This window comes from Manacus vitellinus, unplaced genomic scaffold, assembly GCF_001715985.3.
Source record: "Manacus vitellinus isolate BGI_N305 unplaced genomic scaffold, ASM171598v3 scaffold_7_pilon, whole genome shotgun sequence".
Classification (NCBI taxonomy): domain Eukaryota; kingdom Metazoa; phylum Chordata; class Aves; order Passeriformes; family Pipridae; genus Manacus; species Manacus vitellinus.
This window is the reverse complement of record NW_021940813.1, coordinates 9,821,381-9,847,741: the sequence shown is the minus strand read 5'-3', so window position 1 is coordinate 9,847,741 and position 26,361 is coordinate 9,821,381. Positions and strand designations below refer to the sequence as shown.

At 41.6% G+C, this 26,361-nt stretch overlaps 1 protein-coding gene across 1 annotated transcript in view; it reads right to left on the bottom strand.

Annotated features, from left to right (window-relative positions):
- PCYT1B (phosphate cytidylyltransferase 1, choline, beta) overlaps nucleotides 1-26,361 on the bottom strand; it is a 40,635-nt gene that overhangs the window by 2,275 nt on the left and 11,999 nt on the right. The window contains exons 4-9 of the mRNA XM_029964751.1: nucleotides 14,012-14,111; nucleotides 12,965-13,081; nucleotides 9,669-9,820; nucleotides 8,701-8,779; nucleotides 5,459-5,601; nucleotides 3,787-3,975 (exon numbers count right to left, since the gene is read on the bottom strand). Of these exons, the coding sequence (XP_029820611.1) occupies nucleotides 3,787-3,975; nucleotides 5,459-5,601; nucleotides 8,701-8,779; nucleotides 9,669-9,820; nucleotides 12,965-13,081; nucleotides 14,012-14,111 (780 nt within the window). The remainder of the gene's footprint in view (nucleotides 1-3,786; nucleotides 3,976-5,458; nucleotides 5,602-8,700; nucleotides 8,780-9,668; nucleotides 9,821-12,964; nucleotides 13,082-14,011; nucleotides 14,112-26,361) is intronic.

Below are 26,361 nucleotides of genomic sequence, written 5' to 3'. Positions count from 1 at the left end.
CAGATGGTGGTTGCTCCTGATAAATGGTGCCAGGAATGGGGGAGGATTTCTGTGGCTGAGAGCTGTGAGGATGTCACCAGGGCTGGCAAAGCCCCAAAGCCTGTTTGCAATTCAGTGGTAGGGGTGCAAAACTTCTCTTTAGATCACAGAAATCTGCAGTTCTGTTGGCTTGACTTAATCTGTTTCACCCTCTCAGTGAAAATGACTCCCAACAAACAAACAAAAAAATGTTTGATGTGAAGTATCTTTACCCTGGCCAACCAAAACACTTTGACTTGCTCCTGCCACTTCAGAAAGCTCAGAGGTATAGTGGTGCTTCATAGTGGTGTGGTACCAGTGCTGGGGGAGATCCAAGTGTCCCAGCTTGGCTGGTATCCCATGTGGCAGGGGATATGTGGCTGTACCTTGGGTCATCTGGGCCAGAGATGGAAAGGGGAATCCCACCTTCCTACTAGGGCCCTCAGCCAGGATGTAAGGACACCTGCTTCCCAGTCCCTGCTTCAGCAAAGGGTTTATGGCTTGAACAAGCTGGTGTATTCACACCTTCAGCAGGGTAACTGCCTGGCCCCTCCGAATTGCCTCCTGCACTAGTGCTGGATCCACCAGGTTTCTGGCTAAAACCACAACTGCTGCAGGAGGAGGAGGTGGTGTAATTCACTTGCCTCCAGAATGCATCTTTCCTTCCAGCTGTGCCCTAGCAGGGTCAGTAAGTCATACCCTTTGCAGGCAAGGTGCTCCTTGGGCTGTTGGGTGCTGAAGAAGCAGAACAAGTGTTAATGGCTTCCTGAGTGCTGGAGGGTTAGACAAGGCTGGATGTGCTCTGGACCTTTACCAGAGGTGGGAAAATAATTTCAAAGTCTTAATTCAAGCAAGTTCAGGTACAGCCAATCAGTTCAGGGTTTCTTTTTGGCAAACTTGCTTCTGTGAAAAAATATTTTGCCCATTTCTGAATCTCATTGTCTATATGTTGATACTCCTTTTCTTTACAAAGCAAGTGTCAGCTAAGTGTTACTTCTGCTTTTGAGCTGCTGATTATTCCGAGGCCATGTTTGGGTCCAGGCTGCAGACACATGGTGTGGCCTAGACACTGTCCCTGGGTTCATGTTGCAACCTGTCAGTCTCATCTGAGCCCCTGCTGATGTCTGAGGTGCTGCAGCCGTTTCAAGTGCAACCATCCCCAACTGCCTCTGTGCACTGCAGCTGACCCCTTGAAGGGACATCTCATCTGGAGGGACACTTCTGAGGGAGACTGGCACAGAACCCTGCCCTGTGAGCTTTGCTTTCTCTCTGCTGACCTCAATTGTAGGTGCCCGTTTGTGCCCATCCGGGAGGAGGTGGAATGGACCCTGCTGCTTTCCACTTCCACGGAGTGGTGTCTCTGCCACTGGGCCCTCTGTGCCAGGCTGTGTGGTGGTCCCTTCTCACACTACACTTAGGTTTCATGCCACATTATCATCACTTCTGACTCCTCTGTGACTCTTGCAGAAAATGTACATACAGGGGATTGCACAGGTGGGCAAAATTGCCACTGAATTATAGACATCTTGACATTTGAAAACTGACATTTTGACCTTTTTCACAAATGGGCATTTTTTTGTGGGTTACGTGGCCCTTACTTTTAGGAAATTGATGCTAGCATAAAGCATATTATAATAATTATTTGTGAAATAATAATAGCATATTAATGGCATGCAAATTACTGATCTAGGGATCCAGCATGCCCGTAATGATTCCTGTACTTTTAATGTCAACATTAAAAGCAACATCTAACTAACAGTGATAAGGCAAATTAACGTTAATAACAGTTTTGACACTAATAGTAAGTTATCATTATTTTAAAAGTCTTTCCCGTTGCCAAGGCTAAAACTGATTTAAAAAAAGCCACACCACCTCTCAGCTTGCTGTCACTGATGCTTTTCCTGCAACACTGTGAGAAGATTTCACTCCTCTTGTTCTTAACAAAGGTCTCTATGATTGCACCAGATGTCCTACTCTGTGGTCAAACACTAACTCAGGAGATATCTTAAAAGACCTTTGCAGACCAGCTTTTAGCTAATTGGATTTGGTAAAATGTTTTATCAGCAAAGGTTTTCTAAAATGCCATTAGTGTGCAGTGTTGAGTGGGTAGAGCCAGGGAATGGATTCAAGGATTTTAAATTCTTTCCTCTCTGCACAGCCAAACTCATCTCACCTCCTGTGGATTTTACATGCTCTGTTAGCATTAGTTTTATTTATTCAGCACCTATGGCCACAGGACCATCCCACAGGGGGAACACACATCAAGCTCTATGGGCAGTAACTTACAGGGGAAGCTTCAAGTGGATGTGGACGATGCTGGTAAACCAGGGCATTTCATCAGAAGAGTTCCCTTCTTGCCCTCCCCAGGGAATATGACACTGTGAATGAACAGACTGCTACATAAGCTATGTATTTATGTGGCTGAGGTCTGTGTTCTTCAGTGACCACCTGCCTTTGCATGGGACAGAAGTAACTGTAAGATTATATACAGTCTCTGTTCAGTTTTAGGGTTTTCTCAACTGAGTGGCAATCAACACAGCAAGTCATGGCAGTGCAAAGATAAGAACCCCAGTAAGAGGCAGGTACTGTATGCTTTGGTGGCACTGAGCTGTGACACAACAGTGAGGTGGGCTACCTAATTCACAGGTCATCTGTGATGCTTTCTAAGGGTTTGTTTACAAACAAAAACTCTGCTGAGATCCTTTCAACAGAAAACAAACTCTTTTTCACTCAGAGTTTGCAACCAGAGCAGCACATCTGAGATGGTGCCTGCACTGGAGGGTCTGGCTGGGCCTGGGCTTTCACCCAACACAGCTGTGCAGACAGCTCATTGGAAAGGGACTGACTCTCAGCAGGAAGGTCTAAGAAGGTTTAAACAACTGATAAATTCTACATTCAAACTGAGCTCTGTTACCAGTTGCAATTCTGTAACTGTAATTCCCTTGCAAAGGGAATTACAAAAGGAAATTGCAAAGGGAAGTTGCAAAGGGAAGTCCTACAACAAAACAAAGCTTCTTGAGGTTTGGCAAGCTATCAGACTGAAAAATGGGGCCCAGAAATCTTTTGGGGCTCTGAAGTGTCACCAACTCACCACTCAGTGTGTGACTTTGGTTGGAGCAGGTGAAAGATGCTGTTGCACGCTCTGAATTGCCTTTCCAAGGCACTTGGGGATCTTTAGGAAACAGGCTTTGTGAAGCCAGCACGTACCAAGGAGAGCTTTGCAAGTGCTTTAGTTCCACCTGAGCCTTCCCTGCTGGCAGTTAGATAAGCCTGGACACTTGACATGTAAAATCATTTCTTAGAACTTTCTATTAGTAGTGTTTGAAGTTACAAAATTGTCATCTTCTACTGCTGGGTACTGAGCATGAAGAGAACTACTGGAAATCTTTTCAATGGTCCTGTTTCCCTCACTACCACCAGTGGGTATCTCTGATGTCGGTGTGGTTGCATTTAGTGCTAACAGGGCCAACAGACTGCATTAGCCTGTTTGCTCATGTGTTGCTGTTATGTAGCTCTACTGAATGCAGTATCCTGTTCAGCACCACACCTTCACAAAACACAGATATTATCCCAAAGAAGCAACAGCCAGAAGTAGCAAATTGTTCTGCTGCAGTATTGGTATACATTAATGGCTTCAGCAACCAGGTCTGGCATTAGCCTACTAATGGATTTTGAAACAAAGACTGCAGCAAAAGTATCTGCTCTTGATCTGTGCTACAGAGGAGAAATAAAAACCACTCAGACTTCCTGGGATGGCAGAATACCTACCCAAGCTCCATCAGGTCCAAACAGCTCTAAAAAGTTGCCAATAAACTCCCTGGACTTTTCTTCCCATTTCTGAATGAGGTCATGGCTCTTCTCTTCCACCTTGTAAACAAATTCTTTTGACTTTTCCTCTACATTCTTGACTTTTTCTTTCATTTTGTCCACGTGGTTTTGAAAGCGGTATTTCTTCTCCTGTTAGAAGTGTGGTAAGAGTTTAATAAAAACTTTGGAAATAATTAGCCACTGACAGTTGAGAAGAAGACAAAAAATTGCATTAATGTATCACAATACATATGGCCTTGGTTAACTATTCCCATTAACCATTCCCATTAACCATATATTATTATATATGCCCCCTATATTATTATAAATGCAAATCTAACATCTGTGAAACAAAGTGCACAAGGTACATATTGAAAAGACTTCTTTTGCGACTACTGTGTTTAATCTACTACATGAATCTTCCTGTATTTCCAAACTGAATACACTTTGAAAATTCTAGGAATCTTGTGAAGGATACATGTCAGAAACTAACAGCTCAAGCTTAGCAGTGGGCAAAAGGCAAATCTCCCTGGGGTTCCTAGCAAACACTGCTGACTTGCCAGCCTGGATGTTAACTTGGACCAAAATGTCTCTTTGGTTGGATTTGTGCAAGCACAAGGAAAACTCTCTTCACCTCCACACCTGGCTAATACAGAAGCTTCTGGCTATAACACAGATGTGTGCAGGCCAGTGGATTGTGGCCAGCAAACTCCATAGAGGAGAGAGCAAACTCCTAAGTCACACAGAAGAAGAGAGGGACAGTGAAACAAATATTTATGCCCTGTGATCTGTGATTTATCTGCCAGACTACAAAATAAGAAACAGGTAAACAAAACTCTCATGAAATGACACAATTCAGTCTTTCACAAGGGGGTTTCCCAGCTCCAGGGAAGGAGGTGGGAAGTCCTGCTGTGAGCCAGCTCAGTTACAAGGGAGATTTCAGTTATGAGGGTTATCTTGAGGCCTGAAATTAAAACTTGAAACAGAAAATGAAAGACAGTGAACTCTCGTTTCTCATTGGAGGGTAAGGTCTGTATGTGGAAGATGAATAATGTGAGCCATCCTTTCAAATGTCACTCTTCCCCTACTTATTGTGGCTTCTGAGCTATTCAGCATCGTTTATGTACCAGCTTCCTAACATACTTCCTTGTCTTTTGAAAACTATTTTTGCTTTCCCTAGTAATCTCACTGCTTGGTGGCTGGTTTTGTTAGGGTTTTTTTGGTTTGGGTTGGGTTTTTTATCCTATTGCATTGTAGAGAAAGTTTGGATTTCAAAATCTGTTCTGCCTTCTTGGAATAAAAAAAGAAATCTGGTGTTGGGTGTGTGGCTGAGCAGCCTGTGGTGGGGAGGTGGGCTCCCTTCTCGTGTGTCATTGTCACCTACAGCTCTAGGAGGAAGGAGGAGCAGGAGCTTTGTTAAAAGTGTGAAAGTGTAAGATGGAAATGAAGCTGCTAATTAATAGGAGCAATTAAAACTACCCTCAACTTAACAGTTTCTTTTAAATTCTTTTAAATTGAGTTCTTTCCAGCCATTTTAAAAGCAGCAGGAGGAAGACATCCTTTGTTAACCCTTCCTGTACATTCAGGGTCCTAGGAGAGAGTTTTTCAGAGGGAAATGCAGATCAGTACTTACACTTATGAAGCTGACATTCAGCTCTTTGGCGGTGTATCCCCGTTGGAGGTTGCGCCGGGCGTACACGTCGTAGTCCCGGACAATCCTTGTGATGATGTCTGATGTGGAGATACCTTCGGTTCTCTGTGTTGGCACAAACATTCCTGAGCAAAGTGGGAAAAGAAAGCCTGCTCAGAAAGCACAGCAGGACCAGGCACTGGGGCAGGTAGATGAGGAGGAACACAAAAATGCCTGACCAAAGCTAAGAGGCTTCAATTCTGCCATATTCCTAGTTCTTTCCTGTTCCTCTGTGAGCCTGGGGAAGGCAAGGTTGCTATACCATTCTTTTTCCTCAGGTCTTCAGAAAGACTGAAGTTTGCCCTCTGCACAGTGTCGGCTGTGATGTGGAACTTATTAGATCAGTAGGGACTCCTGAGCCAGGAAGGCCAAACTTCAAAGCTGTGGCAATTCACTGAGCAGTTCTTTTCACGAGCATAGCACTTATTTAATGTTATATACAGGAGCAGGGTGGTTTGCTGCTCTCCTGCGTATTTCCACTCTCCCCTCCTGTGCTGCACTATCTGACAGTCTTTGTTCTGCTGAGTAAAACAGACCAGCCTCTGGCCTTGACCAAAGCCAGGAAGCCCCTTCAGGTAAAAGGTGCATTACAATCACTGGAAAACACCCTGGAGTTGCCAGGGGTCTGTAAGAGGGCAGGGAAGTGTAAAGGTAGTGTGAAAAAATGGGGTTATACTGTGGGGACTGTTTCATGACCACCCAGCCATATCAGTAGCTGCATAACCACCCTCCCTGCCCTGACGAATCAGTCCCTAAGAGAATGGGCCATTTATCAATACTGCTTGTATTTTCCTCAACATGGATAACTATTGCTTTTTATTTGCTCCTCACCGAGATAGGATTACCTGAACTGTTAGTGCAAGTCACAAATGCAATAACAGCAGAGTGCTGGCACACCTTGGCTTAGTAGTTATTTACGGCTACAAAAAATTACTACTATCACTTATATGTAATTGCATCATCAAGCTGCTGATGAGAGAGACAGAGCTGTGAGAGAAGACTGGAAATGGTTTTGAAAAAAGAAAAGTAATGCTTTGTCTGAAACATTGCTAAAGCTACTGGCAAATTAATCCACACACGTTCACTTCAAGTAGGCAGGCATTGCTAGCTAATTTTACAGGGTTGGGAAAAGCCTCAGAGAAGGAATCAAGAAGCTTAGCAGCCTCTTGTGACTAAATGTTATGTGATATTTTTTCTTTCTGATCTCTAATTAATACTCTGCTAAAAAATAGATTACTTTAATCATGAGCAGAGATGTTTCTCTGATCGTGCTTTTCAGGCTTGCAGCAGTCACTCAGGAAACTATTTTTAGAAGCAGTGAAACCCATTTTGAGCCAGAAACCTTTATAGATAGGAGCTACAAGAATACATGAACAAAATCCAAACCTTACCTTTGTTAATCCAAAAGTGGAACTCTATGCAAACATTACCTTTAGTCACTGACTTGGCTTTCATATGCTTCATGTGTTGGACTGATTCATATTTTCCAAACTAATTGTTCACAGATGTGCAGAGGTTTAGTCATTGCAGAGTTACCCAGCTCACTGTTGCCTATATGCTCTCCCACCTACTGAAGGGAGTGGGGAAATAGGAGCTCATGAGAATCTACACAAGGAACTCCACAGTTCCCATCCACTTTTGCACTCTCCGAGAACCTTATGTGGGAAAATGGGAGCACTGGAACTAGGGAAAATGCACAAATGCATCCACAGCACTGGTCTATTTAAAACAAAACCCCTAAGAGAAAGGGGAAATTCATTATTGTAATAAAGCTGTTCTGGAGCATTAGGACTATTACAGCACTAGATCTCAAAACTCTTCATAAATAAGGTAATGCTATTGGCAGTTTATATGTAACAAAATCCATCCACACAAGACTCAAGATGCTTCTCTGGCATCTCGCCATGACAGACAAACAACAGACCCCAAGTCCCTGAAGCTGCAAGTTCATACTCTATTCTGCAAAGTTTGAATTTCTTATCAGGACATGTGCACTGCACCCATGTCCAATGACAGCAGAGAAGGGTGTGCCAGGTTTGGGCACTCTCACGCTCAGTCAGATGCAGTGACACCAAGGGCTTCTGTCATGTTGTCCTGTGTACTCAGCACCTCACAGAAGAAAAGCAAAATAGCTGCCTGTCCAGCACATGTGCTGGATGTCCCTTGGTCACCCGTCCTTACCAGAGGTGCCTTTTTTGCACTGCCTAGTGAAGTAAACTGGCATTGGCTCTGAAACTATAGAACAGTAGTTCCCAAAGGAGGGTTGTGAGTCTGACACCACAGGGAAGTTCACAAGTGGAAAAAGAGCAGGAACTGCTGCTATAAAAAGCTTTTTCCTTCAGCTCAGGTCAATACCTGGTCTGCCACTGTCATTGTATAGCTTGGGAAGGTGACTTTGCACAACAAATTACCACCAGGCAGATTGCTCTGGAATTTTTTTAAGTTTCCAATATACATGTTTATGTAGACCAGATAGAGGTTGAATTCACCAGGGTTCAAAGCAGCATCTCCAGGGAGCAGGAGAAGAAAGTCATCATCTGTTCCTCCTCCCCCACTGTTCACTGTGTTAGGATACATACTGCTGGCAAACAGCGGCTTAACGTTATCTCCTCAGATTTAATTCAGCTTCCTTGAACTGCAGAGATACAAACTCCTAATGACTTCAGCATATTCATGTTCAGTGCAATATGGTAGTCAACCAAACTGCTAAATATGCATGGCAAATGAATTACTCTGGTACAGATTTAAACCCTCTGCCAGTGTAATGAAAAGAACCCTCAGTGCAAATCAGAAGTGGATCCTAACGACTCCTGAAGGGTGCCTGTGCTTGCCCATATTTAGGACTGGGATGTGTCAAGGAGTCATCAGTTTGCAGTTATCAACAAATGACTGAAGTTGGCTGGGCTGCTGTGGGAACTAAACTCATTTTCCTCCATTCAAAACTCTTAGTCAAGCACCATAAAATTGTTTTAAAAACCCAGATGGGACTCTTTCATGCCAGATCTGAATGGTTTCCTTGGGGTTATGGCAGGAATTCAGTCAAGGACATCCTTTGTGGTTTTACAAAGTGCATCTTTCTGCTTAAGTCAGGAGTACCTACTGTTAGGGTGTAAGAGAATGTGATATTATCTCTACTGCTTCTCTCCCAGCAGTTGTGGTTAAAAGGCTGTAAAAGTTGCCCTTACCTGCCTCCTTTATGTGTTTGTATACATCATCCGAGCCAGCGGAAGAGTACGGGATGTCATCGTGGGCTACGAAGTCAATCTGCCAGCAAACAGAAGAAGAATCACATCCCACCATCACTGAATTTGGTTCACTGGGAGGTTGTTGTGGAGGATCATCTCATTCCTTGACTTCAGCTAACTTGCTTTTGACATTCTCATCCTAAAGCCATCACCTAGAATACTGCACTAGGTTTAGGCCTGCAACTGCTGTGTTGTATGATCAATTATGAAAGAACAGAGAGCTCGTCTCCAGAGGCACTGCCATTACCACATCACTGACTGGCTCAGTGTGATGTGCTGTAGAAAACCTAAAATTCATGTGCCTGCTTTTATTGCTACTGGAAAAGCTGAGGCAAGTGGCGAAGCCTTGGCCTTCAAAACCATGGAGGCAGGATTATTGATTCTGGCTCCTGAGCACATATACATGTATACTTAATACTGTCATACTGTCACTTTGACACTGAGTGATGTGGACACTAAAACGCACCCTAGTTAATTATGCTTTTGTTAAGATTCATTTATGTTGCAAGGCAATCAATAGCATGTAAAACACTCTATCCTGCCTTTTAGAGGACACAGGGTATTTTTACATATTGCACTCTTGCCATTAATAAGAAACATGCCTTTAATTCAGGACTTCAGTCACTACATGACAAACTTTCCTGGTTCATGACCTCCTTTTCTGAAAGTCCATTTGTGAATAACTCTTCAGTGTTACTTTGCCCTTAAAAATCCCAATACAAATATCATCACAGTACATTGAGAAAAAAAAGTCAAGACAAATATTTTCTGACAGAGATGGAGGCAAGCAATGGTATGTATTTAATTTCAGTGACTGGAATTAACTGAATTAAACTACTAGAATTTCACATGTTTACTCTTAACTGTCAGTCTACGAAGGGGAAGGAGAAATAAAGGGAGAAATGTACCTTATGTTTTTCAAGGAACTCGGGTGTCAGTGTCCAGGGTGCATCTCTGATGACCTCATCCACGTAACGACAGTGTCTGAGGGCTTCATATCGCTCCGTTTCATTCATCACAGTGAAGCCTTTGAATTTATGAGTTAAATCATCACTGCAAACTAAAATATGGAAATATCAGCAAAATGGGTCCACACTCAGCAAAATTAGCATGACCAGCAGTTGATTATTCCTATATAATTCCATTAAGCACTTAATTATTAACTTAGCAATTTTTGGTGTGCTCCAGGGCATCTAAGAGTTCTGCTCAGTGTTGGCAGGTACAGCCACATACTTCTGAAAGATCCTTCTCTTTCTGGAGCTGCAGCCAGAGGCCAAAGGAGATATTGTAGGACATCTCAGGTGGTACCATATACACATTAAGGTAAATCAATCCCATGGTAAGTGGGGATTTCATGGGCTGTGAAATTTCAGGAATGATAGCCAATGCTTTAAAACCAATGAAAAAGTGCAGTGTGGGCAATCACAGAGTTCTCACTAACTCCCTGTATCACAAAATGGCTGAGGTGGGAAGGCACCACTGGACATCACCTAATCCAAACCCCCTCCTTCCAGCAGAGCCAACTACAGCAGGTTACTCAGCCATATCCAGTAGTATCTGAAGATGGAGACCTCTCAGCCTCTCTGGGCCTCCTCTTCCCACTTTTCATTCTCACGTAAACAACGCTCTAAATGACAAATTTGCCAACAAAGCTCAAAATCACAGTGCAACAGTTTCTCTACTAAATAAACACAGACGGAAAACAAGTTATGGCAAATTTTATAGGAATTTGTCTCCAAGTTTAGCTTTGAGTTCAGCAGGTTTCACAGAAAGATAAGTAAAGCTTGTGCCATGCTTACATGGGAAATCGCAGAAGGATGCCCCAAGGAAAGGACTGGGAGAAGCCATATGCTCTAGTGAAATGAGCAGAGTTAAAGGTCCAAAAATCCTGCATCTTCAACTCTGGATGTACCAATACTTTTGTCACATTGCTTTTATAATGAGAGGAAGTAACACTCATGTTACCAGAGGACTGTAAAAGTTAGGTTTTATCTTTCTACCCACATAATATGGTGTGAAACACAGTGACCTTCTCCACAACCGTAAGTCTGTCCAATATTACAGCTACAACAGTCATTTGACACCCCTCATGGAATAATGTGATACCCATTTATAGCTGAGTTGCCAGTGGTTGTCCTTCACCACAGGTCAAACCTGTGCCTTTAGATCTCACTTGTAATGAGAGTCTGTAAATGTACTTGACAAATGACAAATGCAACATTATTAGTGCTGCAGGGAAGTGTGAGAGCAGCCCTACAGCTGCTGCTTCTTTCTAATTTGAAAACATCAACCTATGAGGCAAAGCACTGGCAAAGATGCAGCCTTTTTGAGATCTAAAATGGATGTTCTTGCTGTGATGGCCATTAAGGGCCTTTAAAGTAGGAAAAATGTAGGAAGGCTCAGGTAGCCCTGGAGCCTGTGCAAAATTCAAAGCCAGCTAACAACATACGTATGAATTTCAGCTACTGAAATGCCACTCTATCCTATTATGTCATTTCTGATGCCTGCTGACAAGAAATTTAATGGAGATCAAAGCATTCTCAGTAGAAAGATCCCTTCTGAGACTGTATTTGTATTTATTTACAGCCTTTATGCCATCTTTAAGCTACCCTCTCCTGGAAGAAAAGGTCTACTAAAATTATTGGAAAATAGTAATTTTTTTCTTGAATTCTGTAGAAAGGTTTGATTTTATTTTTTGATCACTGTTCATGTGCAGTGCAGACACAGCATCTTCGTACTTCCTTTTGATTCTGTCATCCTGCTCTAATGACTGATTTCGGGAGGTATAAACATCTATTCATAAAAAAGTGATCTTAGGTCCAAATAATTATCTTCAGAACAAGAAATAGAAGGGGTTGGTTGTGGTGCCCACAAAGACACAGGACACCGGTGCTCTTGCAGCACAAATTGCATGTGGGTGTGCTACACAGAGTGCCTTGCAAGGAGAAGGTGCTGATGAGTGCTGGCTGCTTTGTCCTTCATTCCAAAAATAAGGGCAAAGTGAAGCTATTCCATGAATTTCAAAGGAGCCAGGCTTTTGCCCCAGTGCTCCTTCCCTTATCTGGGACACTCCCCAATCCTTTCAAAGCAACAACGAATGTTCATAACTTGTATTTTTATTAAACCTGACAGTCTTGCACCTCCACTTCCTTCTTCTGCAAGTTGTTTGGCTCAGCAAGAAAACAAGAGAGTTCTTAATGTTTTGTTCATAACAAGGGGATGTCTCCTTTACCTCCCAGGAAGCTCCATGGGAATTGCCACAAATCATAAAACTGAGTAAAACCAAAAAGTATGTTTATAAGGCGATCTTGTTTTGCTCTGTGTTGGGTCTTTCCCCTCCTCCCTTTCAACTCATTTGGGAAAAATATGCAAAATAATGCATCTTACAGTGCCTGAAGGTTTAATTCATGTTTGCTCTAAGCACTGGAGCAGCTGAATGAAGGTTGCTGTGAAATGTTTCTACAAGGCATCTCAATCCAAAAGGTGCAGGGAAACTGGAACCAAACCACACATTTTATGAGGTCTCATGAGAGTGGGGCCTGCACAGCCAACTGGGCAGGAAAGAGTCACTCTCCAGCAACTCTTCGAGCACAAGCCAACTGCTGAACAGCTGTAAGGAGATGCACAGTGAGAAAACAAGATATTTATAGGGGGAAAAAAAAGGTAAGAAAGTAACCTGCCCAGGGACACTTGTGAGCTGAAAACTACATTCAACTCATGACCTATGTTTGGGTCTTCAATGACAATGGGCCAGACTCAGCTTCTCTGATGAAGTTGAAGGCTAAGTCTGGACCTGGCAGGCAGGGGTCATGGGCTGTGCCTGGTTGGTGAAGGGACTAAGGAGCCAGAAATAAATGAGCAGTTGTTCTCATTCACTCATCTCCAAATTTGAACAATTTTGAGCAAATAACTGAAAAAGGTAAATTATTCATATAGAGCTATTTTAAGCTCAGAGTCATGCAGGCACCTGCTTTAACTAGAATGGGAATTGTGCCTGTGCTGCTGAGGGCAGAATTTGACTTTTACTTTAATTGATGCAATTGTAAGATGTAATTCAAGGCAAATCACCTACAGAAAGCCCTCAGAGGGAAAGCAGCATTCAAGTCAGAGCGTATAAACGGCTGGGGGTGCGTGCTCAGCAATAACTCCCTGATACTGAAGCACAGAAGCAAAAATCCAGTGCAATAAATAACTCTAATCTTACCTCCTACTAATAAGTAGCTATTTGGGAATAGAGTTTTGGCTTGCATAAGAGCTCTAGCATGGCCAGCGTGGAAGAGGTCAAAAATCCCATCTGCATATACTCTGACAGGTCTGTCAACTGTGGAGAGAGAAAAACAACAGTGATTTTTTCAGACCCCAAACGAGTTGCACTTAATTCTACTGGATAGGTTTTTGTTCCCAGATCAGATGATTGTGGATATTTACCCCAGCTCTGATGTTCAAAAGCAACATGGGTGAACTTGCAGTGTTTCATACTGCACATTACTCTTTCTTTGCACTCTCTGCTGTTTTCTCTCAGACTAAGCCTATTTATTATCATCCATCATCCCCTATTCTAATTTAGCAAAAATGTCATCTTTCTGCCTCATTTGGAGTTCCACCATATGTCTTCTTCTTTTCTCTCTGCTTTTCTAATCAGTTTTGCCTTATGGATTTTTCCCCATCATCTCCCTTTTCGTCCCCTCTTCCCTGTGGCTTGCTTTTTTCCACAGCTTACTGCTGTAAAAATGTATTGCTTACCTCTTCTACGTAAACCTTTCACTTCCCTTTTTTCCCCTTTATGTGAAATCATCCCACTTCCTCAGCCCAATCACACATGTCCAGATAAAGAAATTGGCATGGTTTCTTGCAAAGGGCAAAGGACCTTTAAGGCCTCCTGTTGATGTAATCAACAGGAACATCAGTGAAAGAAGAGTTTTCCAGCACACAGAGGCAGTATGAGAAGAGAATCCAGAAGGTAGCCACTACATAATACAATTTTCAGGCTGGCTGGAGTGGGCTAGCAAGACTTCTTTCCAACAAACATGCATTCACAAAAACATCAAACTCTAACTTGAAACGTTTTGTCTAACAGGAGATAACAGTCCTGTAGTTGTTGGTATCTTCTCCATTACCTGCTAGCACCAGATATCAGGCTGGCCCTTTTGCTTTTGAGTGGAAGGCACAAGGGAGCATTAATTATGTTGTAAGGAAGAACCTGTGCTTTGGGAGTGCCCAGAGTCCTGCGGAAGCAGCTCTCTCCACATACCTGGAGTTCCCAGGCGGGCTTGTGCAATGGTTAGTTTCTCATGGGGAGCTTGGCACTGACAGCTTGTTTCATCAGCAAACGGAGCAGGTGCCGTCAGGGTCTGGAAGGAAGAAAACAACATAAAGAAAGTAGATGTATTATTTCCACCAAGCAGTTACAAAAGAACTGTGGCAGGATGCTGCAACCAGGCTTAATGCTGGTTTGGTCTCTGGAGATTTTTGCTTTTTGGTTATCCCTGAGCACACACAGTTCACACAAGGTAAAATGATGAGGAAAATAAAGCTTTCCAAATACACCATGCAACTTAATTCTTTGTCTCTGTTAGAGGAGCTCACGCATTTTTGAGGTGGGTGAAGGTACACAATTTTTCTGTTTGCAGAACAAGTCAGGTTTGATGGCCTGAGCAGCTTAACCCTTGACTTCGTCTCAATGACTCCATAAGCCCAGGATGAAAAATGTATTCTGTTACCTGTAAAAAATAGCTGGATAAACTAATTAGGATTTAGTAAGCTGCAAATGAGTCACCTCTTAACAAGTACCCACTCCTTGCACTGGCATCAGTACAGATAACTGGGAGTACAGGTTTTGTTGAGGTTTTAATAAGAATGTCATATAATTTTGAGGAGCCATTCAAAATAAAGGCAAGAATGCAACCTTAAGTCCCACTTAACTAGAGCTGACTGAGCTGCAACTCCTTTCTGGTCTGACACATACTGTAATAGCACTAAAATACTCTAACTGTCAGCAGAGCACCACAAGGGTACTCACTCTGAAGAGCTTATAACCTAAAGATACATGAGACAGAGTGAGGATGTGTGAAGACTGATGTGGCATTATCTGTCAGGAAACTTGGTTACAGAAATTGTATTTTCTGCCCATGCCTATGTAAGAAGTTATCAACCATCAGACCCTCAGATATTTATTATCTACCATATGGTCTGATATGAAAAAAACCACACTTCTATAGCTTTTGGCTTGAAATCCTTACAAAATCATAGCAGAATTTTGGTTTGATTTGTTTTTGTGAGATGAAGTGGTGGTTGAGACACGAAGAAGGAAATCTATCACTGACTTTGCCTCCACCATGATTTAAGTGGGACCTCGTGGCCGTGCAGCTGTGACCTGTCTGCATTTTCACAGTGACCACTTGTGTGATGTACAGTTGTCACAGCAGTTTGAGCACCAATGGTTGATCATACCAGGATCTCTTTTTGACTTTACACTTTTTTTTCAGATTTTTGATACTGAATGTTCAATCATTAAGCATTTAGCATTCTTTAGCATCCCTGAGACACCTGAAGACGTCATGCCTAATTGCTGCTGATCTCAGGCCTCATTGGTTTGTTGCATGGAAAGCCCAGAGGACAGTAGTAAAACAGCAACAAAGACTTAAAGATTCACATCCAGTTCTTTCTGCTGATTTACTATTCATTTTGTTTACTGAAAGCACTGCAATTTTATGTAGGTTTCCTATTTTTCCTTTCCATTTTTCTTTAGGGTTTTTTTTTCCCATTATCTCAAATGTTATAGGAAATCACCATCGTTAGCATCTGAGTGATGAAAATCACAGCATCTCTGCACAGATAAGGTTAAAAATGGAGAAACTATGACCAATCCAAGTTTCTGTCTGGGTTTTGTGGATGGGAACTATTCATCAGGCCACCCACGCTGCACAGGGTAGAACATTACACGTAATCATACAGTGCCAGCTCCTTCCTTTATTTTCTAAATACTGTCTTTTTGCTTCTGGCTTTGCTATCACTGGGTGCTAATCTGTCTTTTTATCTCCAAGCAAGGTCAAGTTACATGGCAGCCCATAAAGCCTGGTTCCTGCTGGGATAAAGAGGAAGGCAGAAATGTTAAAACAATAATGGCTATGGTCTGAGGCCTGTAACTGGTAATCAGCTCCTAGCTTGGCAGAGGTTGTTTCCTTGGAGGTTATTTGAAGAAAATAGGCCTGGTTTGCAGGAAGATATCTCTTTTTCCCCACAGGCAAACGCCGTGGTGCTTTTCATCCACGTAACCACCTTTGCAAGACAGATTTTTCTTTCAGTCTTTGCTCAATGGAGAACAACCTCTATTAGCTTCCCATCAGTCCAGCTTTTGTAAATGCTCATCATTAAAGTCCATTTTACAGATCAGGGCTTAGAACCAGACCTGTCAATATTCCTATTACTCTGTGACCTCTCAGTTACTGGATATGAAAATAAATCAAATGCAATAGATTTAAATCCTCAATATCCTATCAAAGCCATATGGAGAAATGCATAAATGCCATGTGCTGACAGATCAAAGGAATTATAGCAATAGCTTCCCAATGAGTATTCAATACTATTTTGTTTTATCTGGCCTAGAAAAATTATTGCTAAGCTTAACAAAAACATCTTATGAGTAAAATGAGACCATCTGGTTTGTATATAAGACCATAAGATAAAATATTTCATGAAATTTTTAAAAACCAGATATAATTTATCAAGCCTCTTTTAGTTTGTATATAATGACTTGTATTTTTTCCAGTCTCTTGTCAGTAATAACTAGAATTGTAAGAAGAGAGCAAGTAATTTATAGAGCAGCTTTTTCAGTTTGGTTAATCCATTACAGTACTTTTAGAAGTTTGCTATAGTTTTGACAATAATCAGATGGTTAGACAAAGATTTTGTGCAAATGTATTTCTCTTTCTCTGTCATATTTTTCCCTTCATCTCTGTGTTATTTATATTCTAGACATTTACATTTTGCAATTAGTCAAGCAAGTGAAATTAACCTTGTATTTTGGACCAAGGTAAGTTTCTGAGATCTGCATCCTCCTGTAGCAGGGTGGTCTACAGTCTAAGTGTGAATTCACTGATGAATTATCTCATTTTGTTTTTCAGCACCTGCCTCCTTCTTGTATTATTTGCTATTCTTGTAATGGAAGCTTCAGTAAGTTCATCTGCAGTCAACTGTTCCCGAGTCACATTTTCCAGGTTGAACAGCTTTACCACATTTACTTGTTCCTTCTACGGAAGCCAGTCCACAACTTTAACTTTGTTGCCCTTCTCCATTAACTGGAAGGTTGTTTATACATTGTTCAAACCGATAACTTTTCCAATTTCTAGAGCTTTAATAGATAGGAATAGAGAATTATTTTATATGGTGCTCACACTTGTGGTTATCTTTGATGACATAAGCACCACACACCTGGTGTCAGCAGGGAGACCTTACTTTCATTTAAGCAGTCCAAATGTGTTGTACTTTCAGTTAATGGGAAAGGTTTTCGGTTGATTTTTTCATACCATCATGTAGTTTGGAGCATGGGGGACTTCTCTTCAAACAAGATATCCTTCTAGGTTTTGTTTTAACCTAGTGGGGAGGGGGTGGCTAGGTGATATTTTCTGCTATTGGGTTTTTTGCTTGTTTTTGAGGGTTTTCCATTTTTTAGTAAAATTATTATTTTTCCTTCTTCATTCAGACTCCTCACAATTTCTACTTCATCAATATTTGAGGGGAGAGAAATAAAAGAAAGAAAAAGAGGATTTATCTCATTAGAGGTCTCACCTCCTGAACATATTATTATTAAACCAAGACAAAATGCCACAACATTACTGCATTATTAACATGTGAGAGAAAGCTTATTACATGTCACAGATGGAGAAGTCCTTGTAATATTAGGACTGATTAGTGATATTTACTTCAGAAGATAATAAACTCTTGCAACATGAGTCGTGTTTCCTGAAAACAAAGACACTGCATTCAGTACTAACTAAATTCACTTCCTAAAAACAAAGGTATGCAAAACCATCCTACTCAGTAATCCTTGTCTATCAGAAGCTGTTCATTTTATGAGAAGTTTAAATAGTGTCTTGTTTTCTATGAAATTTGCAAAAGAACTGAATGATGTTCAATAAACTTCAGGACACAAAAAGAGGGAAGGCAGGTAACCAGGGGCTTCCCAGCAAGCACCTCACAGCTCCATGAGCACCCAGCAATGTCTTTGTAACCAACGGCTCTATTTACTGGGACAGGAGCCCAAAGGGGCACAGTGTTGTAGGCAGCCCTGAGCTGGTTCTGGAGTGGGATACTTCATGAAGAAACCCTCCATGACAGCTAGAAGCAGCTTAATTTCAAGTGTATCTTGATGCTGACTTTTTATTATTACTCTTCATAGTCTCTTAGGCTACTGTAGCCATTTAACTTAGCTCCAAGCCATTGGATAAACATTCATGCTTATGTTTCCAATGGATGAAAAAGTAAGTTGTCAGTGATTTGCAGGAGTCCTACCACTGAAATAACAGGCCAAAACCACAAGCACTTCCACATCCTCTCTTTTGTTTACAGCCTGCTGTGTTTTTGTTTGCTTGTCCTCTGTATGTTTGGTTGTTGGGCTGGGTTTTTACACAGCAGCAAGGAAGACAGGAACATTTTTTTTTAAACAAGCAAATGTAGACCCACCCATGCCATAGTAACTCTGCCTGCAGTTTGACTGCAGGAAACACAACTAATGAAGGAGCTACTCTATTTTTTTATTCACAGAGCTACACCACATCCCTCACCCCATGACACAGACAAAAATGCTGTCGTCTTGGCAAAGAGAACACTTGCATTGTCATCTAAGATTTTGCCATCAACAAAGGTCTACGGAATTTCAGATCTTGAACCAGTCAAGTTACACAGGCAACACTTGGTAGAGCAGGCAGAGCCTGTACTTATGAAAGAATTAAGCTGGCAGGGAAATTCTCTGGGAAGTCTAATGCTGTAATCGCCTTTTGTCTCAGAGGCAGTATTTAAAACAGATAAGTGATTTCACTGGGACAAATCACTTGGATAAGATCTACTCATATGAGGAATGATTATTCTGGGAAGCTGCTCCTGATGTTGGGAAACAATAATTACAGAGCAGGAAACACTGACATCAGTTTTAAGACAAAAACCTAACAAATATATTGAAAAATAACTAAAAATATGTGCCAAGTTTCTGAGGTGTGAATGCTCTTTTCAAGTGGAAAGACCATGTTAAGGAGTACCAAGGTCTTCTATAGGTTTAGGAAGTGAACACTGTCAAAAATTAAAACCATGCTGTCTCATATATTATCTTCAGAAACCTTGACTCAAACAGGTAAATTTATGAGCAATTAAGCTGCTATTGAATATTACTGGTGGTTGTCTCCAGGTAAACTTTTCACAAACAGGTCTAATGTTAACACATGTATGAAGGAAAGTCTAGCCTGTTCTCCCACAGTTCTGCTGACTCAGGGCAACTAAAAACAGGGCCAACTAACCTAATAAGAACAATAACTTCAAAATAAGCATTCTGTTTGCAAATATTCCAAATTATCTTATTATCAGTTGCTCTTTCTGGGCTTTATCTTCTATCAAATACACTTTGCTCATCATTAGTATTAGGTCAGTAATGATTGAATGCAAGATGCAATTACAAATTGAAGATATTGCAGAAGAAAAGCAGCTTCCACTGCCTTTTCAAGAAGCACCATGATGTATATATGTAGAGATTCATAGATTATGAAAGTAGAACAACTATTATATAATCTAGTCTAATATTTGCAAAAGGCCAAACAATTTCGTGACAAGATTCCTGCATGACAGCCATGACTTCTGACTGAACTGGAACACATTATTTAGAAAACAAAATCCATCCTAGAGGTAGGACAGGCCCCAAGTTAAGCAGAGTTCAAGCAAAAGAATTGCCAATGGAGTACATCAGTCTCCATGAGCACCAGCCGGAGGTGAAATGTGACCCTCGGCAACTTATCCACCTGGCACAGCTGGAAGGAGCACTGGGTGCCAGTGACCCAGGTGGGACTCACTGAAAGGGCAAACTGCAACTAAAGCACTGTGCAGCCTGTGAGCCTGCATGCTCCCTGTCCTGATGGCTAGAGGCTTAGCCAAGCTGTCCAGTGTCCCAGCACTGAGGAGGGATATGCAGCAGTTCAGGCTGAAGAAGCTCCTTCAATGGGGCACTGGTTGCCAGCCAACAGCCTGCAGACACCATTGCAGAGAACCCACCTGGCCGTGGTGCCCTGGCACTTCAAACATGAATGGCCTTTGCTGACCCGTGAGTAACGCTGAGGGTTGGCCATGGTCACCAGATCAAAAATGTGTAACCACTGCTCTAATGCCACTCTGTGTTTTATTGATCAATCCAGTAACTGAAGACAACATCAGCTCCTATATTTTTAATGTCTGTTACGTATTTCTTTTTTACTTTTACATTATTGCATGGAATCATAGAATCATCAAGGTTGAAAGAGACCTTTAAGATCATTCAGTCCAACCACCAACCCAGTACTACCACTGTAACCCCTAAATCACTGAACCATATCACCCTGCACCAGATCCAGACATTTCTGGAACACCTCCAGGAGTCATGACTCCACCACCTCCCTGAGCAACCTATTCCAATGCCTGACCATCCTAACAGTGAAATTTTTTTTCTATTACCTAATCTGAATTTCCCCTGTCTCAGCTGAAGGCCATTTCCTCTAGTACTCTCACTGCAGGCATGGCAGAAAGGACCGGATCCCACCTCACTACAACCTCCTTTCAGGGAGTTGTAGAGAACAACGAGGTCCCTCCTGAGCCTCCGCTTTTCCAGACTAAGCAAACCCAGCTCCCTCAGCTGTTCCTCACAGGACATGTTTTCTAGACCCTTCATGACCTTTGTTGCCTTTCTGTGGATGTGCTCCAGCACCTCAATGTCCTTCTTGTAGTGATGGGCCCAGAACTAAACATGGTACTTGTGTGGCCTCACCAGTGCCAAGTACAGGGGGATGATCACTGCCCTGGTCCTGCTGGCCACACTACTGGCACAGGCCAGGATGCCATTTGCCTTCTTGGCTGTCTGGGCACACTGCTGGCTCATGTTCAGCCAGCTGTCAACCAGCATCCCCAAGTCCCTTTCAGCTGAACAGCTCTTGAACCACTCCTCCCCAGGCCTGTGGGGCTGCTGTGACCCAAGTGCAGGACCCAGCATTTTGCCTTGTTGAACCTCCTGCAGTTGTCCTCAGCCCATCGATCGAGTCTCTCTCTGCAGAGCCTTCCTACCCTCGAGCAGATCAACACTCCCAACACAATTTCGCATCGTCTGCAAATGTACTGAGGATACACACCTGAGGTACAGCTAAAAGGATCCAACTCCAGCTTTAACACAGGACAGGGTTAATCTGCTGAAAGCAGATGAGTAATACAGCTAAACTATTGGGTGAATTTGGCCCAGTATTCAAACTCTACTTGTGCTTCTATACAAAGATACTTTACACCTATCAATTATTTCATGTCAGATGTAGGACAGCATTTGTATAAACAGTTACTCAAAAACAGAGCTATGTTGAAGCAAAAAAAACCCCGTTTTTCCTCCTGCACAGGAGACACGTACTCTGCAATTCCCTATCTAGTACACAGAAACACCCTGAGAAGATCTCTTTTTCTACAGGGAGTGCACTGGGCTTCCACTCGCTTTTAAAGATACGATACAAACCTTCCTAGTCATGACAACATCACAGTTAAAGAAATTGGTAATATTCTCCTAGTAAAAACTGTTTCTTTAAAGCATTTCATAAATGTATTTGCAAGCAAGGAATGCAATACATAGAATGTAACGTTTTTTCCCTGGGTTTATGTGTCATTTGTGACTCCTGAAAAAATATCTGTAATTCTGTATATCTGACAAATATGTATTGCAACATGTCCATGCAGAGACTACGGCATTCCAGAACATATACCAACTGCATGTCCTCTGATGTAATGAAGGGAAATCTGAGCAGATTTTTCATGTCTATGGGCAATTTATTTTTTTTAAGTGCAGCAAAAATTGCTACATGTCCTCAAGGACAAACCCCACCTGGCATATTTTTATGGGTTTGTGCTTTTATGCAGGAGCCAACATTTATGAAAATGAGAATTTATCCAGCGCAAAACCCAAACTTGTAAAGGACCAAGAAAATATTTCGTGAAATAAAGTCATTTTGGGTTCCTTAAATGTAAGGTTATTTATATATTTATTTATGCTTAATTCCACATTGAAGTAAACAGATGGCAGACCCCCTAAGTCATAACATCACGTGAGAGAGAAACAGATGCATGGACGCTTTTTAACCACAATAACACCCCCCTAACATTAATCATTGGCTCCTATGACTAAAATTGCATATACCTTTCAGCGATATAGGAAAGATGACTATGAAGAGCTATGAAAGCTCATGGAAATAAAATACTGAAATGATTCTAGAGATTGCATCAGACCCTCTTAAAACACTGTTTGCAAATATGAAGTAAGGCATCCAGGGATGAAAATACAGGAATCCAAGGCATGCAGACTTTTCTTGCAATTATTTCAGATTTTGTGTTTAAGAGTTCATTGTTTAACAGTAGCAACAAGGAAATTGCCTAAAGGAGTCTAGTGACTCCTTAAATCATTACACAGCTCCAGTGAGTGAAAACACTAAAATGTTCTCCACTACCATTCAATAAAATAAAAAACTGTTTTCCAAATGTACTTGAATAATTTGAAAAAAAATAATTAATGTACTGTCATTTCTTCTAAAAAAAAATAAAAATCAAGAAAATAAACAAAATGGCTAAAGCAGCTGACACCCAAAATGACATGAGAGCCATCATCTTCAGTTGTACCTGAGACTCATTCTCCAAAGTACTGTAGATTCAGTGGCCCCAAGATATTGGATACCTAATTCCTATTGAACTGTAAAAGTCTGTAGCCTCTGAATCTCACAACACTGCACAAGTAAATCTCAGCTTTGGAGCAGGCACTGGGATTGGCAGGGTGAACCTCAAATGGCCCTGACACTTGCAGTGCCTTGGCAGAACATGTCTTATCTGCCATATGGGATAGGCTCTATGTCTCCAGGTAGCCTGTCCTTGCAATGATGATGAAAAAACCCCTCCATCAAACTAATTGGGTACTTCCACACAAGGTCCCAATGCCATTTCCCACAGGAAATGAGATCTGGCCACAGCTCCAGCTGGCTGGAACAGGCATCCAAGGGTAGCATGGATGTCACATAACCCTGATCTCAGGAACAGCCCAGTATTTTGGGGATCGTGCTGCCTAGGACAGAGCAGACATGGCAGAAAGCACCTACCTGCTTCTTTATATCACCTTAAAGATAGATTCACTTTACTTTACATTCAGGAAAACTGCTGCTTAATTGCTGCCTGGCCTTCTAGCCACCAATGTCCCCACAAGCACAAGTCAAAACGACTACCTACCTGTCTACTCACTCTCCTCCCCTGTAGTCCACCCCAGCTAATTCAGGTGGTTTTCTGCTTATCTAGTTTCTTAAAGTAGGTACTGTCATGGAAATAAATGTTTCATTGCCCTGCATTCCCTTAACTGACCTAACCCTGAGAATTTCAGCCAGTTTTCAAAATAAGACACTGGTTCTCAGGTCCCAGTAGTACTTTCCCAGATGCTTCCACTGAAGCCAGTGTTGTATGAGAGAGATGATTCGCAAGAAGCTCTCAATGTGTTCAAGGGAAAGATGAGACCAAGCAGTAGGTTTTGGAGTTTGTTTTCAAGTAAATTTCAATGTGTATTCAGTTTTGCTTTATCTGCAACACTGTCCTTCCAAATTGCCATTGTTTCCTATTAAGGAAGATACCTGGAACTGTCTTCCTGAACAAAGTGGGTTGAAATGTCTGTTTCTTTAAAACAAGGATTGGCAATTCTCGAGGTACACACCAATCCTGCAAGGAGCTGCCACATGTGGGACTAAAGTCAAACGCTTGATTCCAGGGGACATAAATAAATTATAAAAAAAAAAGTAGATAACTTTACAAGGTTTTGTATTTTCTCTTTGGTATTTCCTCCTAAGGTATCTCTTAGTTAAACTAAGAGCTTGCCTTACTTGGGGACCTTTTTAGTACTGATACACACAGGCAAACCCTATGGCCAGGATTCCCAGGCTGAGGTCCACAGCCCTGCAGTGCTCTGCAGCTTACTGAAGGTTATCCAGGGGCAACTGCCATAGCTTGAATGTGTGGCACGATATGACCAGTGGTCATGTTTATCCCATTTAAAACAGTGACCAAACCATGGGTATCCCAGGCTTAAAAATATGAATGGGACAGCAGCAGATGAGAAAGTGGCCTAACCCAGGAGTTTGGTCCAGATGAGAAAGGGATAAATGCAAACCAACACAAACCAGCACTGGAGAGACACTATTTGTGAGGGTTTTTTTCTTGACTACAAAACTGTTAAAATCACCAGTATGGATAAAACCCACGAGCCTGATTAGTTTGTTTCTCTGTTGTGCATTGAGACAAAGGTCCATGTGCCACTCGGAGAGACAATTTCCTGGCATTAAGATACATGAAAGTTGATAACATAAAGCAGGCAAAAATTAAGTCAGACATGGACCAGGGGAATTGACTGAAACACAAATGCTCATTAATGCTCCAGCTGGTTAAGAAAACCCAAAAAGAGAGTCTTGGGAAAAACTTAATGGCAATTTATATCACAACAGTACTAGGCACTAGAAAACATCAGGTTTCAACACACATTGAAACTTATCTGAGAACTGCCTTCAGTGTCCTGTTTTCCCCCTCTTTGATGGATACCCCTTTGAAGGGGTTTTCTTTAGTCCTGATGTAACTTCCTGCCAAGCTAGCAGACTCCATACCCTAAAATCAGAGGATCTAATGGCAAATATTCCTTAAAAATATTCAGTTTTAAGGCTTTAAATAAATAATTCCTGGTTTAATGAAAAGGATGGCAACTGTTTCACAATAGAACCAACCCCCTTTCCACCTTCTAAAATTTTATGTGATTCTGAGGCTACATTTCTCAAGAAAAATTGCTTCCTAAAACTTAGCCTATATTAAGAACCTCAGACACGTAAGAACCAACAAACAGCATTAAAAAGTAATCTGAAAGTATCACAGACTTTACTTGCCACCAGTTATATATTTTGAGATACCAAAGCCATCCTGAGGTACCATCATGAGGTCCAAGATAATAACACAATACTAAAATGTTAACTGAGACACTCTCTTTTCTTTACATTGATGAAGCAGGTGATGAGGTTACTGGCCCACCACTGTATATGGTGCCTTCAAAGAATGGGATCAGACACAGTACTGAAGATCTTAAAAAAGATCTGTCAGGAACTTGATATCTACATTATTAGATCACCTGTGAAGGGGTGATCACTTTAACTCTTCAGGACACCAGCCCTGAATTCTTCTCCCTTATGACATGACTTGACTACACTTGCTTGTCTCTCTCCCTATGCCCTAATGAGGTCAATGTACTGCATTTATACTTCACCAGACAACTTTTTTTCAGCCTGAGGATAACACAGATTGGATGACTGGCAAGATACCACTTCATATGGACATACTTCCCACAAATTTTTACTCAAAATGTTTCCACTGTCCATTATTGGTACTCAGGAAGATCTAAAACATCATAATGAATTCCTGTTTTATTCATGTACTCTAGCTGTCACCTTAATTTCTACAGAAATTATACTGGAATGCATGATACTGTAAATACTGGCATCATGTTGTCAGTTCTTTCTTTAAAATCTTTTAAAATGTCAGACTACACAGAGTAATATATTCAAACAGGTTGTTATATCTGAGCTTTTGACAGAGAAATCTTAGACAGCCTGTATGAACACACTGCAGTAACTACACCTGAGCTAACTTTCCCTATTAAAAGAGCTCCAAAAGCCTTCTATGAACAAATTAACAGACTTCTTTAAAGCTGAATCTAATTATAACATGAACAAGAAGAAAACATTAATTTAGGTCAGCTCCAATGACTGTTGCTATTTCTTGTCATATCAGAACAATGTTTCAACTATAGTGTTGAATTTAATTACTGAAGTTTGATGTCTAAATAGGTTTTAATTAGGACTGTGACTGAAATCTGGTGTTAAATGATCTCATTTCCAGTACTAAACTGTTACATACATCATGCATTTTCACACCTTGACACTGACTCTGCAATTCTGTATGTGCATTTATGTATTGTTATTATTAACTTTCTACCACGCTGGGGAAAGGAGCGAGCTTTCCTGACGGGCATAATAAAAGGTTTAACTAAGAAGCAAAGAAATATTCCAATTATTTTAAAAGAGCACACAAAAAAAAGGACAGCTCTTGGAACCTGAACTCTTGGCGTAAGCAGCCTTGTAAAGTTGCCTGCACGGTCTGAGGGAGCCTTTAACCGAAGAGCATCACAGGAGTTTATTTAAAGTCTCACTCTCGCGGCCCTCCCTCTTCCTCCCGTCACCCCAAAACCGCGGCTCTCCAAGACTCTCTTTCTCACACATCCGGAATCGAACGGGAAACTCCTCACCGGGCTCTGAAGTTCAGAAAAGTGGGATTTGG